Raw genomic sequence first — 14,098 nt, 5'->3', positions numbered from 1 at the left:
GTTAGGAATAAGAGAAGACCCCTTATTGAACATTATAGCCCTTCATACTTTCTTTTACCATACTGTTTAAACCTTATTCCACTGGTGCAGGTTGTTAATGTGGCCCACTACTCCCTTTGATAAAGATAAGATTCCAACCATGCAAGAGTGACACCACATTTTAGTTTGCCAAATAGAATTTTGTGGCCCATTAGTAAGATCACAGATTATGCCAACAAGATTGTTTCTTAGCTCTGCCAGGAATATGGCTTCCAGTGTACAGAATCCTTTAAGAGAGCGGAACAGAGAAACAATAAGAGAGTTGGGCTCTTAACCCGCCGCCCCCACCCCACCCCAGAATGACTCATCTCACTGTATATGTAAACAAAAGCTGTGACCTCCATTTTCATATTAAAAAAAATAAAAATAAAAGCAAATTCACTAATCACTTTATGGTGTACTTACTTGATACTGGGAATTACACTTTTTTGTTTGTGATGTTCTTTGTAATTATTACTATCACATTTTGTGCATCAGTAACATTTATGTCAATTGCTCTGATAATACTACTGCTTTCTCTCACAGAATTAAGTTAACTCTGAACATTGTCAAAAACTGAATAAACGAGTACAAAATGGAGTATAGTGCATAGGAATGCAGGCTATTTCAGTTATGAATTCACACCCTCATGAGGTCAACTGAGTGGCAGGAATAAAACATATTAATGATTTTGAAAACTTTACTAATCAAATGACTTTGAACACTTGTATCTGAGCATCACTTTTTGCTTTCTTTAATTTTGAAGGAGAAAAAGCTCCAACCAAATTGTTACATTATTTTGCCACAAACGAGCTGTTTCTTTGCTGTAGTCTAATTTACTTGAGGTTGTGGACAATTTAAGCTGTCAAGGAAGCAAAAGCAACGATTTACAAATTCATTAACATCAATGTGCATTTCAAAGGAATGTCTGTACAACACTAACAACAATATTTTACTACACACTGGTATATTCTCATGAAACTTTTTGGAAAATAAAATTAACAAATACTGCAGTGTTCATGTACATCCGCGGTGCTATGAAAACTTGTCTTTAATTAACATCATTATTCTGCACCACCGTTGTCGCCAGCGCATAGGTCACGAATCACTTTCTCCGTACGTAACACTCTCTACAAGATCATTCTCTATGTTGCTTAAAGCCCAGTGATGTTCACAAATTTCCAGTGCTTCCCATTCAGCTTTGAAGGCTCCTTTCGGATCTGGCGGCATTGCCATTGCAGCACCCGACATCTGATCTTGAAGGTGGCGTGCTTGATCGGCTGCGTTGTTTTCGCCGAGCACTAAAGTGTAAATGCTCCGCAGTCCAAAAACATTCAGAAAATACCACGAAGCTGATGAAACCCATGACGCGTCTAAACTGACAAGCTCTATACCTCTCTGCAACATTGGCTTGAAACGCAGTGTCAGTGGAAATGGTACCTTGGTAGTGACAAATCCTGAGAACATTAAATTTATCCAACCGCCAATCATTATCATAGGAATTACATTGGTTATGTTGCCCTTAAGCATGTCTGTCATCATGCTGGGATCAGTCATCGGATTTTGTGACACAGGAGCTCGCTTTTGAGTTTTGAAGTAACCAGTTTCTTCGTTGTTGAAAAAGTGCCGTCGCATGAGGAACGACTGCTTTGGCAAATATTTTCCGTTTTCTCTCAAAAGTCGCGCTCGTATCATAACTTGACTGTCCTGAACTTGCTGGAGTTCCGGTTTCTTTTGAGACGCCAAAAGAATAGAAACATAGTGCCTCAATACACCAAACAAAAACGTGATAACAACGATCGGCAGAAATACCCAAAATCTTATATTCGAATCTAACACTAGCTCCGCCATGATTGTTTGCACCTGCAACAACACATTACTGAGTACAGAACACTATTTCAATAGTTCTTCCAAAGATATATAAGCAAATTCGTGTTATCGAAGTGGATTTGTATAAATTTTGTCCTAAATTATTCTATAAAGACTCATCGAAAACTTAAGTAATTACATTCCTAGAGGTATACAAAAGCTTGCTTTGTGCTTAGTAGGCACTGCAGAAAGATTTCAGTACGTAAGAAATACAATTGTTTCGTATCTTGTAGTCGTGGTGGTTTCTGTACAATTTGAATTTATGAACAATTTCGAAGAAAGTACTTTTTCTGCGTTTCTACATTCGGCTGAGTTTTCTCTGATAGTTTTGTCTTCGGTTCGTTGGTGATTAAAAAAAAACATATCTTCGACTTTTCATGTTTCTTTGTTCAGATTTTAAAGTAACGCGCGAAGGTGTTTATTGATGGTTGTGATTATACGTAGAGAAAACTGAATTTTGTTGGTGTATATTACTAACATGGAGCGAGGTTAGTGGTTTACACTGTGTACAATGCTAAGTGTGTAGAAGAATTTTTCGAAGTCCAGAGCAATGCAAGATATACGACGTCCCAAATAACGATGCACACTTTCCACACTACTGTGCTCTATTGTTAATAGCTTTTTGTATGCCTACTGATGTTAAGTTACTGTAAACTACTGTTAGTGGCAATTAGTACTACTCATTCATTATGTAAGCATAAACTGTCATCATGTTCTTCCAATATAGAACTTTAGGCTACGCTAAAGAACGGTACGTCGTCACAACTAAGATTTCGTCTTTACGTTCGTTCATTGTGTTCAGTTTTCCAATGAACCAGTCTCTTCAGGCATAACTGCATTGATACTGTACCACATTCTGCTTGGTGATTTCGGCGGGAGTGTGATATTGGACCGTTGCCCTCCCCCACTGTAGTCTCGATTGTGGTGAGACTGATCCGTAACTTAGACCGAGCCTAGGTTGGAAGATGATATTTGGTTGAGAGTTGGCGAAGCCATGGAATATGAATTTCAAATTAAGACTGACCAGTAGTATTAAAATTCTTTGCCGTGATTTTCGTCATAAAAACTAAAACCGCTAGGTACATTCAAAAAACTTAGCCTACATTAAATAATATAGAAGTCTCCGGCCAGTATTTTTAGTCCTATCGTGTACATATTTTTGTAGATAAAGTACGATAACTGCAAGGAGGGGCCCCACTATGTTGCTTTTACCATGGAATTGATGTATGGTGATGTGCTGCAACCTATCATTGGGATATTTTTTTCTGTTGGTTTTACAAGACACATTTTAGGCCTATGTAATAGAGAAATGACATTTTCTTTATCTGTTCTTAAAATATATTTATTTATTGTGCAACCAGTTTAAGCACCAGTTAGCTTTTGCAAATATGTCTATGGCAGTTGCACATGAGATAGTGTTTTTTCTTGATTACTCACTTGTATGAGCTATCCTAAAAATATTTTATCTTACAGTTACCCAAAACACGTCATAAATAGAGTATTTAGCGAGCAAGACATTTCCATGGAATTACTACATGCCAAATCTGGATGGTCAAATACATTAAAAATGGATGACTTCATCAATCAAGTGAAAGAGTTTATTAATGACCAAAGCAAAATGTATAATAGATGTTAGTGACATAGGTTTTATGCTTTTCCTCACTACTGAAATTTAAAGAAAGAGAAAAGTGTTGTTTGAAATATTAAAAAATTAACATTATTATATATACATACAAACATGTTAAACCATATTCAGAAGGGAATATGTATTGTCTGTTTATTTTCTGTTTTCCTCATACATGAAGGAAAAAAATAATTTTATTTATGGTTTAGTTTCCTAGTATTTTACTGTCTCTGTTCTTTCATTTTAAACAGACATGACCAGTGTGATATGAGGTGACTCTTTCACTGTTAAGTAGCTTTTTAGTGAAAACTGTTTCATCTATTAATGTAGCCATTTTGTTTGTCCAGTTCTTGTAAAACCTAAATCATTTTTTGATTTAAGATAGGTCTAAGTGTCCATTCTTACAAAAAAATATCAAAGTTCTTGTGCAATGTTCTCAATGTGTAATGAAAACTGAAGTAAGCAAACAATAAAATAAAGATTAAGAGAACACACAATCCACTTCTATAACATGAATGAGTGTGGCGAAAATAGACTGACTTCTGATTTTAACTGACATCATTATCAAAACTTTCTTCCCAAAAATTATCGATGGTGTCATACCATTCTGTTGATGTTCCATGAAGCCCAGTGTGAACTGAACTTTATCTTTTGTGCACATCGCTCTTATCTAGCCACAGCTTTGGCAAGCAAGCCTGTACACATGCAAACAATGTTTTTCAGTTTAACCTCACTTTGAAGCAGACGCGTTTTGTGTTTGTGTGTATTTTGAGAGTAGTATGGCCACAAATGCAAACAAAGCAGTCCTGCCCTTGACTGGAACACTGTTTAAAGAAGAAGAAAGAAAAAAGAAAATATACTATAGGAAATATTGCTCTCAGAACCTGATTACGCCAATTTTCTTCAAATGTGCAATGAAACTATTTAAAACTTGCTAAGTCCCTCCTAAATGAGCAAACTTGCCTGTCAAGATAGCATGTCAATTTAACCTTACTTTTGAAGCAGACACTTTCTGTGTATGTTGTATTTTGGCACTATTGGGAACGGCTACGAATGCACATAAAGCATCTCTAACATTGCCTCTGGCACTTTGTGTAAAGAAAAACAAAATGAGACACTGGTCCTGGGAATGGTTTAAAATGAGAAATATACAATTGGAAACCTGTTAACAGAAATGTTTCACTTGGTCTCTGATGATTACATCAACATTCGGTGGATGGACAGTGAAATGTTTAATAATTCGTTTGGTGTTACTTCACCCTCACACTGAAAGAGAAGACACAAGTATGAGAAAATTTATTCTCTTCTACTTGATCCTCTGACAGGCTACCTTTGGGTCCCGGGTTCGATTCCCGGCCAGGTTGGGGTTTTTCTCTGCCCGGGAACTGGGTGTTTGTGTTGTCCTCACCATTCCGTCGGCATTCATGGAAATGGCTAGATTGGAAATGTGTATAGGCGCTGATGACCACGTAGTTCAGTGCCCCACAAACCAATCATCATCATCATCATCACCATCACCACCACCACCATCTAATGACAGGTAATTAAAATATTGCAACCTGGGAACAATACCCACATCAGCCATGGAAGAACTGACGAACTTTGATTTTTTTAAATTTCATTCCACTCCAGTTGTATGTCACTGTATGCATAAAATATTTTGTTTATAACTTCTTCATGGTGATATATGGCTGCGAAATATGTGGTACCTTTACCATCGTGGTAATTGTGAGTGCCATTTTGTTTTTAAATTTGATCGTATTTTCATAGTAGTGGAAACGGTACAGTGAGATAAATCGTAATAAAACAATTTTTCACTAAATGTATGCGGTGAAACAACACAAACAACGTTTGCCATCTTGTCAAACTTTGTCAATCAAAATTTCTCAGAAACATGTCAAACATGATCTACACTTCCTCCCGGGGGCTCACCACTCTTTGGCGGGTTTGTGCTTGGCTACACGGGGCCCCGGCCTTTGCAGTATCTTTTCCCTTCCGTGCTGCATATCTATCCTCATGCTATTCCTTTTCCCCTCCCTTGGGAACATGTGTGCGGTGTTTTCGGCAACGTCTTCCGCATTTTCTGTAGCTGACATAAAAGAGTCTCGCCATTGTTTTTTGTTCCTTTTTTCTTTCTTCGTTCACCTTCTCCTATCCTTTCTCCATTTCAGTGTTTCAGCTTCCTCTTTTTCTTGCCCTGGGTCGACAGGTAGATTCACACGTACTCCCGGTACAGGCCAGGCCCAGGCCCAGAGAGGGGTGATTGCTTGAGCTGCTGTCTTCCCAAATTGCCGATTGGTCCTTCTGTCACATTTGGGAGGTGTAACCTGAGGTTTAAAAGTCACCTAATGTGCGTAAGCCCGCCTCTGAGGGATGAGAGGGGGCAGTTGGAAGGAGCACGCCATAGGAGATGGCAATCGCGGGGAATTTTCTTACAACAAACCAGTCATCATGTTCGCTGTCAACTTCTACCAAACGTAAATGGAATAAAGCTCCTGATTCAAAGTCCCTCCCAGCTGCACCGCTGTTCTTTGTTTCACGTACTGAAGACGGTCAGTGCTTTTCAATAATAAATCTGTTTCTTATTCAGAAAGGTGTTGATGCAGTTGCTGGCCTTGTGAAAGCCTGTTCTTGATCACACAGTGACACTTTGCTTTTGGAGACTAATTCTGATTCTAAAGCACAACTACTGCTTGCCGCTTTGCTTCTCTATGGCTGTCCAGTTCGTGTCGAGGCTCATAGAACTCTGAATTCTTCCCGTAGTGTTATTTGCACTAGGCTGCTTGATGGTCTGACCGAGGCAGAAATCCAAACATTTGTCTCTGATCAGGGTGTCATTGCAGTCCATCAGGTGATCAGAAAGGTAGATGCATCCTTGGTGCCCACACAACTCTTTTTCTCACTTTTGATAGAGTGATGCTTCCATCCAAGATCAAAGCCGGTTATGAAGTTAGCACAGTCTGACTGTACATATCGAACCCGATGGGCTGCTACCAGTGTCATCCTTTCAACCACATTTGAATGTCCTGTCGAGACCCGGCCAATTGTGTAACCTGTAGTAGGGATGCTTGTGACGATGATTGTCCACCTCCTCCTCCCCACTGTATCAACTGCAATGGTGATCTTGCTGCCTCGTTTTGAGACTGTCCCATGTATCTCGATGAGCAGGCTGACCACGAGATCTGGGCAAACAAAAAAACTGCCTTACCTGGTCACTCTCAGGTTATTGGCTAGTTGCAAGCCCTGCATTCTACCATTCGGCACTAATAGTACTGTTCTTGCTACATCTCACTCTATGAAGGACATGGCCACACAGACATACAACCTCAAATTCAGCACTGCCGTTGTGAAATCTCCCAGTGTCATGGTATCATCACCGTCTCCTCCTTAAACTATGCAACAATCCACCAGACTTTCTGCTCATGGGGCAAAGTCACCAATGGGCCGGAAAGGACAGAGAGACTACTCCTGTGAAGACTTGCTACATTCCTCCAGCCAACAAACATCTGAGTCTTTCTCTGCCAGCCGGAAAGGCTCTAAGAAGTTAAACAAAGGCAAACAGTTTTCTCCTTTGCAGACTCAGAGATCCTCTTCGACGCTGTCACCACGTAATACCCTCTCCCGGCCAACCTCCGTGTTGCCGGTGTGCTCTACCAACAATTTTTCTGCCCCTGGACTCTGCAGATTGACAGAAAAAGAATGCCAACGTCTCTGTAGATCTCATTGAGCAGGATCCTCCAGCCTCTGCATTCTGTAGCAGTTAGTCTTGAAGGCTGATACCTGGCAGCCACCAAGGTGGCACCCCTCAGTTTTGCCTTCTCCCCTTTCTTGTCATGACTCACCTTCAATGGTATGTTTGTGGCTCTCAATCAAACAAAGAGGATTTACAGCTGCTCATAGAATCGCAGCATCCACTTGTCTTCTGCCTCCAGGAAACAAAATTTCTTCCTGGTCTGTTTTGACCGCCTGCCCTATGACCTCACCCAACCCTGCAACCCCCCCCCTCCCCCCCCCCCCTTCTTCCTGAGGACGGCATTCCACCTTGTGGGAGAGTCGTGCTGGTCATATAGAATGACGTTCATAGTCAACCCATCTCCCTGACTACCAGCCTTCAAGCTATTGCCAGTTCACCTTTTCCTTCCTCTCTTGACCTTTCCTTTTGCACCATTCACATCCCTCCAGCATTCAATGTCACCACGGTAGACTTCCTCCAGCTTACTGGGCAGCTATCTCACCCCTTTCTGCGTCTCGGTGACTTTAATGTGCTCGACTAGAACCTCTCTGAGAGGTGCCCTCTTGGCTGACCTTCTTAATCAACTTAACCTCCTCTGCATTAACACAAGAGCACCCACATTCCTTTCAGACTCCACGCACACCTATTCCCATTTGGACCTATCCTCCTGCACTGCTCAGCTTGCCCATCGTCTTGAGTGGTCCGTTCTCTCTGACATGTAGATGAGCGACCATTTCCTGTGTGCTATCTGATTGCTGACTCATATCCCACCTATGTGCACACCCAATTGGCAGCTTTCTAACGCCGACTGGAGGCTTTACTCCTCTCTGGCAACCTTCGACGAACAACATTTTCCCTGTTGTGATGACCAGGTAGAATATCTTACAAACATTATGCTTACTGCTGCTGAATGTTCCATTCCTCGCAGTTCCTCTTTACCATGCCATGTCCCAGTCGCTTGGTGGACTGAGGCGTGCCGCAATGCAATTTGCACACGGAGACGTGCTCTTTGCATTATTAACTGTCATCCTACGATGCAAACTGCATTCATTATGAACAGTTGCGCGCTCAGTGTCATTGCATTCTTCAGAATAGCAAAAAACTAGGTGGATTTCATTCTCTAGTTCTTTTAACAGTTCCATTCCCTCTTCCGTCATGTGGGTCAACCAATGGTGGCTCTGTGGGACCAATATCCATTCCCCAATTTCCGGCCTGACAGTAGCAGACAATGTCATAGTAAACTCTGTTGCTATCTCCAACACATTGGGCTGCCATTTTGTGGAGATTTCGAGTTCCTCCCACTGTCGCCGTGCCTTCCTCCATTGGAAACGAATGGAGGAGGCTCGGGTGATACCCGTCTCTTCTCAGAATTGAGTGTGCAACAATGTTACCTTTACTGTGAGGGAGCTGGATCATGCTCTCACTTCATCCTGATCCTCTGCCCCAGGCCAGACAATGTTCACATTCAGATGTTGCAGTACCTTTCTCTTCACTTTCTGCTTCATATGTACATCCGCACCTGGGCAGAGGGCATGTTTCACAAACACTGGTGTGAAGCCGCTGTCATACCCACATGTAAGCCCAGTAAGAACAAGCAGCTTCCTTTGAACTACAGCCCCATTTCTCTCACCAGCTGTGATTGCAGGGTGATGGAATGCAGTTGACCATCTCGTTACTTCGTCCATCCATATCATGAATGGTTTTCTGCGGAAATTACAGACTGTGGCCGAGTTATTCGATTTGGAGGACTGTTGGAGGACTGGTATCCTCCATACTCTCTACATGTGGGGCTTCCATGGCCGCATGCCCCATTAGCTTCAGGAATTTTTAAAATACCGAGTTTTCAGGGTACGTGTGGGTTCTCCCTTGTCGGACAACTTTATCCAGGAAAGTGGTGTGCCTCAGGGTTCGGTCCTGAGCGTTGTCCTCTTTGCTATTGCAATTAACTCTATAATGCCCAGTATCCCGCCGGGTATCTCTGGCTCCATTTTCATTGACTAGTTTGCCATCTATTGCAGTTCTCAATGGACTTGTCCATTGAGCGGGGTCTTCAGTGATGTCTTGATTGTCTTTACTCATGGAGCATTGACAATGGCTTTCATTTTCCCACTGACAAAACCATTTGTATGAATTTATGATCGCACAGTTGGTGTCTTACACTGTCTTGACATCTTTGGCTTGTTGCACTTCCATTCACTGAAACTATGAAATTCCTGAGGCTGATGCTAGATAGGAAACTTTTTTGGTCCTCCCATGTGTCTTACCTGGCAGCCTGCTGTATGTGGTCACTCAGTGTCCTACGTATCCTCAGTGGTACTTCCTGGGGAGTGGACCGAACCACCCTCCTCTGTTTGTACCAGTCCCTTGTCTGTTCGAAAGTAGACTGTGGTTGTTTTGTTTGTGCATCTGCACGTCCATCTCTCTTACACCATCTTAATACAATCCACCATTGTGGCATCCATTTGGCCACTGGTGCCTTTTACACGAGCCTGGTTGAGAGCCTGTATGCAGAAGCTACCGAACTACCGCTGTTATACCGCCGTGTTTTTCTCCTCAGCATATATGTGTGCCGTTTGTCTGCCATGCATAGCCACCCATCCTTCTTTGATGATCCTCTGATCGCTAGTATGGCATGCGGCCCTCTTCTTTGTTACCTCCTGGAGTTCATTTTGGCTCGTGATCTGGCAGCTTAACTTCATGCTACCTGCTATTTTCCCGATGCATGTGAACCTTTCACCACCTTTGCTTTGTGAAGCGGCCCTTGTTCACCTTGGCCTTGTAGTCTTACCCTCACACACATCACTATTAAAATTCTCCATCTCTGCACTAGTTTTGTAAGCTTTGAGAGGCGTAAGATTGTTGGCTGCAGTTCTTGAGTGTAGGGGTACATTCTTACGGCTGAAATTTTGACTTACAGGGTTCGAGATGACTAAATACCTGATGAAGTACTATATCATGTGATCAAAAGTATCCAGGCATCCCCAAAAACATACATTTTTTATATTAGGTGCATTGTGCTGCCACCCACTGTCAGGTACTCCACATCAGCGACCTCAGAGGTCATTAATTAGACATCTGAGAAAGCAGAATGGGGCGCATCCGGAACTCATGGACTTCAGACGGGGCCAGATGATTGGGTGTCACTCGTGTAATATGTCTGTACACGAGATTTCCACACTCCTAAACATCCTTAGGTCTACTGTTTCTAATGTGATAGTGAAGTGGAAACGTGAAGGGACACGTACAGCACAAAAGCGTACAGGCAGACCTCATCTGTTGACTGACAGAGACCGCCGACAGTTGAAGAGGGGTGTAATGTGTAATTGGCAAAATGCATCAGGATCCCCTGCAAGTACTATGACAGTTAGTTGGGAAGTGAGAAAACTTGGATTTCATGGTCTAGCGGCTGCTCATAAGTTGCACATCACACCGGTAAATGCCAAACAACACCTTGCTTGGTTTAAGGAGCGTAAACATGGGACGATTGAACAATGGAAGAACATGTGGAGTGACGAATCACGGTAGACAATGTGGCGATCAGGTGGCAGGGTGTGGTTACGGCAAAGGCCCGGTGAATGTCATCTGCCAGCGCGTGTATTGCCAGCAGTAAAATTCGGAGGTGGTGGTGTTATGGTGTGGTCGTGTTTTTCTTGAAGGGGGGGCTTACATCCCTTGTTGTTTTGTGTGGCACTATCACAGCACAGGCCTACATTGATGTTTTAAGCACCTTCTTGCTTCCCACTGTTGAAGAGCAATCCGGGAATGGCAATTGCATCTTTCAACACGATCGAGCACCTGTTCATAATGCACAGGGTGGAGTGGTTACACAACAGTAACATCCCTGCAATGGACTGTCCTGCACAGAGTCCTAACCCGAATCCTATACTACACCTTTGGGATGTCTTGGAATGCTGACTTCGATACCTCTCCTCAGCGCAGCACTCCGTGAAGAATGGGCTGCAATTCCCCAAGAAACCTTCCAGCACCTGATTGAAGATATGTCTATGAGAATGGAAGCTGTCATCAAGGCTAAGGGTGGGCCAACACCATATTGAATTCCTGAATTACTGATGGTGGGTGCCACGAACTTGTAAGTCATTTTCAGCCAGGTGCCCGGATGCTTTTGATCACATAGTGTATCTGTTGTTATGATTTTCTTTTATTTAATCCCATACTTCTACATCACACCGACTTTACAATTTTCACTTCAAGAAACAAATTACATTGTTGTTGAGAAGATTAGAAAAATACATGCGTTTCCATAAGAAGCATGACCACTACTGCTCACATTCTGCTGTACTCACAATATTCCAAAGAGCTTACAAACTTTTTTGACCACCAAGTTACAACATTATTTTATAATTGAATCCAAAAATAACTTTATTAATTAGCATTAGGTTGTACAATAAATAATACGAGTTTTAAGTATGCCAGATATTTCGTAATTTCAAATATTTCTGCTAGAAGAATAATTTTAGTTGTATTGATTGTACCAACTTAATTTCTTTTTATACATTTTAGCCTGAAATAAATTACATCATATGCACAATCAAATGAAATTCTTTCAGTGAAACATCCGAGAATGTTCATCTATACCAGATTTGGGATTAATGCTGGTATCGACTACTATTAAAAAAAAGTTATGTTAGAAAAGGGTGTGTACAATATCCCACTCACGAAGCTTGGAAACAGGGTGTTGACAACATTTTGTGACAGATTACAGGGTTTGCCAAATGGTATACATAATGATGCACAGGATAGCATATAGATGTATAGAAGTATCTGATACATAACATATTATAGAAAACTTAAGAAAAATATCTACTACACAAGTCATAATCTATACATATATCAGGATATGGCATTCAGATTTTTCAGTTCTGTGGAACATACTGTCACAAGACAACTAATACAAGGCCAAAATTACAACATTACACCACTAAACTGTAGAAATAAATACAGAGGTAATGTAAGTTTACATCTGTACAATCAAACCTTCAAAATCTTCAAAAGAGAGGAGAACAATTTCAGAGCCTTAAGTGTACGACAAGTGAGCTGACTCGAAAAACTCACAATGGTGGATACAGACCAGAAGAATATATTCAGTCATGAGTAGGAATAAATAAGCCACATAAACCACAATATTCAAGGATATGTTGACTCACGAGAGAACAAAATAATGCAAAAATATTAGGGTTCTAGCTTACAATGTGGGAACTGACCCATGAATCCAAACCACACCAGGTACAGACCAGCAAAAAAAATAAATAAATTCGACACAACACAATGAATAAAACTCATAATCGTATCAATAAGTTAAATTATGTGCAAAGAGTAATTGTAAGAAGCATTTAGCCTCAATCAAAGGTTGTATGCTCTCCTAAAGTACGCACACACAGTCGGGATGACCAGGGGTACCCAAAACAGAGCTAAGTATGAGTCTGTCCACAACTCATGTTCCGATCAAATACAATATTGCAATACTCATGATAAATACAGGTAAACAGAGTCATCATTAGCTTTGAATAATGACACAGTCCAATAGCTTGAGAACCAAAATTGGAGTATGAAAGCAGACATGTATACATCTTGTTTACTGTTTATACTAGTAGATGTCTTCCACACTATTTGGTAATTGTCCATACAAACTAACCTATGTACACAAAGACCTAGAAGATTAATTTACAATTGATAAAAAAAAATACTTACTGATTTGGAGTCACACAATGTATTGGAAAGCCAATCCCCCTACTTAAAAAAAACATGCATGTAGCAGTCTTGGCTAACAAATCACAAATATCAGTCACGACACAAATCCATTCGACAGATGCTAGAGTACGTTACCGAGCACCCACAATCTCTTGCAAGTTGACTGGTTCCGCAGTGTACAGCCATACAGCAGTGTGGGGAGTGGATCCACCCACATCTTTCAGCTACATCCCTTAAGTTCTCATTACATTCTCCGACGGATAGATAACTTCCTGTCTAGCATTCACGCCAAAATCTGAAGCTTTGTTTTGTGTACTAAATATGCTGTTCAATACCTTCTTCATATCACATGAGATATGTTCTCCTTAGTAACTTTTTAAAGTCAGTTATATGGGATTTATGTCAGTTGAGATTAAAAGGTGTTCACATATGAAACAATTATAGAGTTAAATGTAAAAAAAATAATGGACTAATAAGGGAATACACACAGATATGCTCAGATACTGTTCCTAATTTTTGCAGCACTAATTATGAAAATTGTCCCATTTCAAAATTGTAAAAGAGTCTACTCATTTAGCCTCATGGCATTTATGTATCAAATTCAAACACGCTCCCACTGATCAGTCTTAATTTTAATTTAAGGACACCCAAAATCTGAATCATCCTCCCTGTTGTCAAACAATTCATGCAAAAGATAACTTTCAGTTTCATCGAATGCTACATCTACACTGTTTTTGAAGGGTTTTATCAACTTTACTGGTATTGTAACATTACCTTGTTTACACATGCTGTCAGGTAAAGATTGAACACACTGAATGGATTTCATAGCACAACTAACATCACTTATTACAGAAGGAACACAAAATATATTACTGTCAAAATTACATTTCCTACTTAGATCTTCTTTCACTTCATTCCACCAATTTGGATACAAATTTTGACTAAACACAGCTAACTTATTCCAGAATGCACATTTATCTATATCATCGTCAATCTGGTCCCAAACCAATTTCAAAAAGTTTTCACCTTCATTCTCTATGCTTACAAGTAACTCACCTTTACTGCTTGGATCATTACTCTGCATGACATTAATGAAAAACTGCTTTGACTGGACTGGTATTCAATGACTCTCAATTACTTCATCA

At 40.8% G+C, this 14,098-nt stretch overlaps 2 protein-coding genes across 4 annotated transcripts in view; one reads left to right on the top strand and one right to left on the bottom strand.

Annotated features, from left to right (window-relative positions):
- LOC126199345 (uncharacterized) overlaps nucleotides 1-14,098 on the top strand; it is a 150,826-nt gene that overhangs the window by 15,672 nt on the left and 121,056 nt on the right. For 2 of the 3 annotated variants that reach the window (XM_049936204.1, XM_049936205.1), the window contains exon 1: nucleotides 2,169-2,375. The exons of the other annotated variant lie outside the window; for it this stretch is intronic. In XM_049936204.1, coding sequence (XP_049792161.1) covers nucleotides 2,366-2,375 — 10 coding nt within the window. In that variant the 5' untranslated portion in view covers nucleotides 2,169-2,365. Of the gene's footprint in view, nucleotides 1-2,168; nucleotides 2,376-14,098 lie in introns of those variants that run through there. 3 annotated transcript variants of the gene reach the window in all.
- On the bottom strand, nucleotides 705-1,919 carry LOC126199347 (ER membrane protein complex subunit 3). Its single transcript, XM_049936207.1, has one exon. It carries the CDS (start codon nucleotides 1,867-1,869, stop codon nucleotides 1,117-1,119), a length of 753 nt encoding a protein of 250 aa, XP_049792164.1. The 5' UTR covers nucleotides 1,870-1,919; the 3' UTR covers nucleotides 705-1,116.

The sequence above is a fragment of the Schistocerca nitens genome, chromosome 8, assembly GCF_023898315.1.
Source record: "Schistocerca nitens isolate TAMUIC-IGC-003100 chromosome 8, iqSchNite1.1, whole genome shotgun sequence".
NCBI lineage: Eukaryota > Metazoa > Arthropoda > Insecta > Orthoptera > Acrididae > Schistocerca > Schistocerca nitens.
This window is presented reverse-complemented; position numbering and strand designations above follow the sequence as displayed.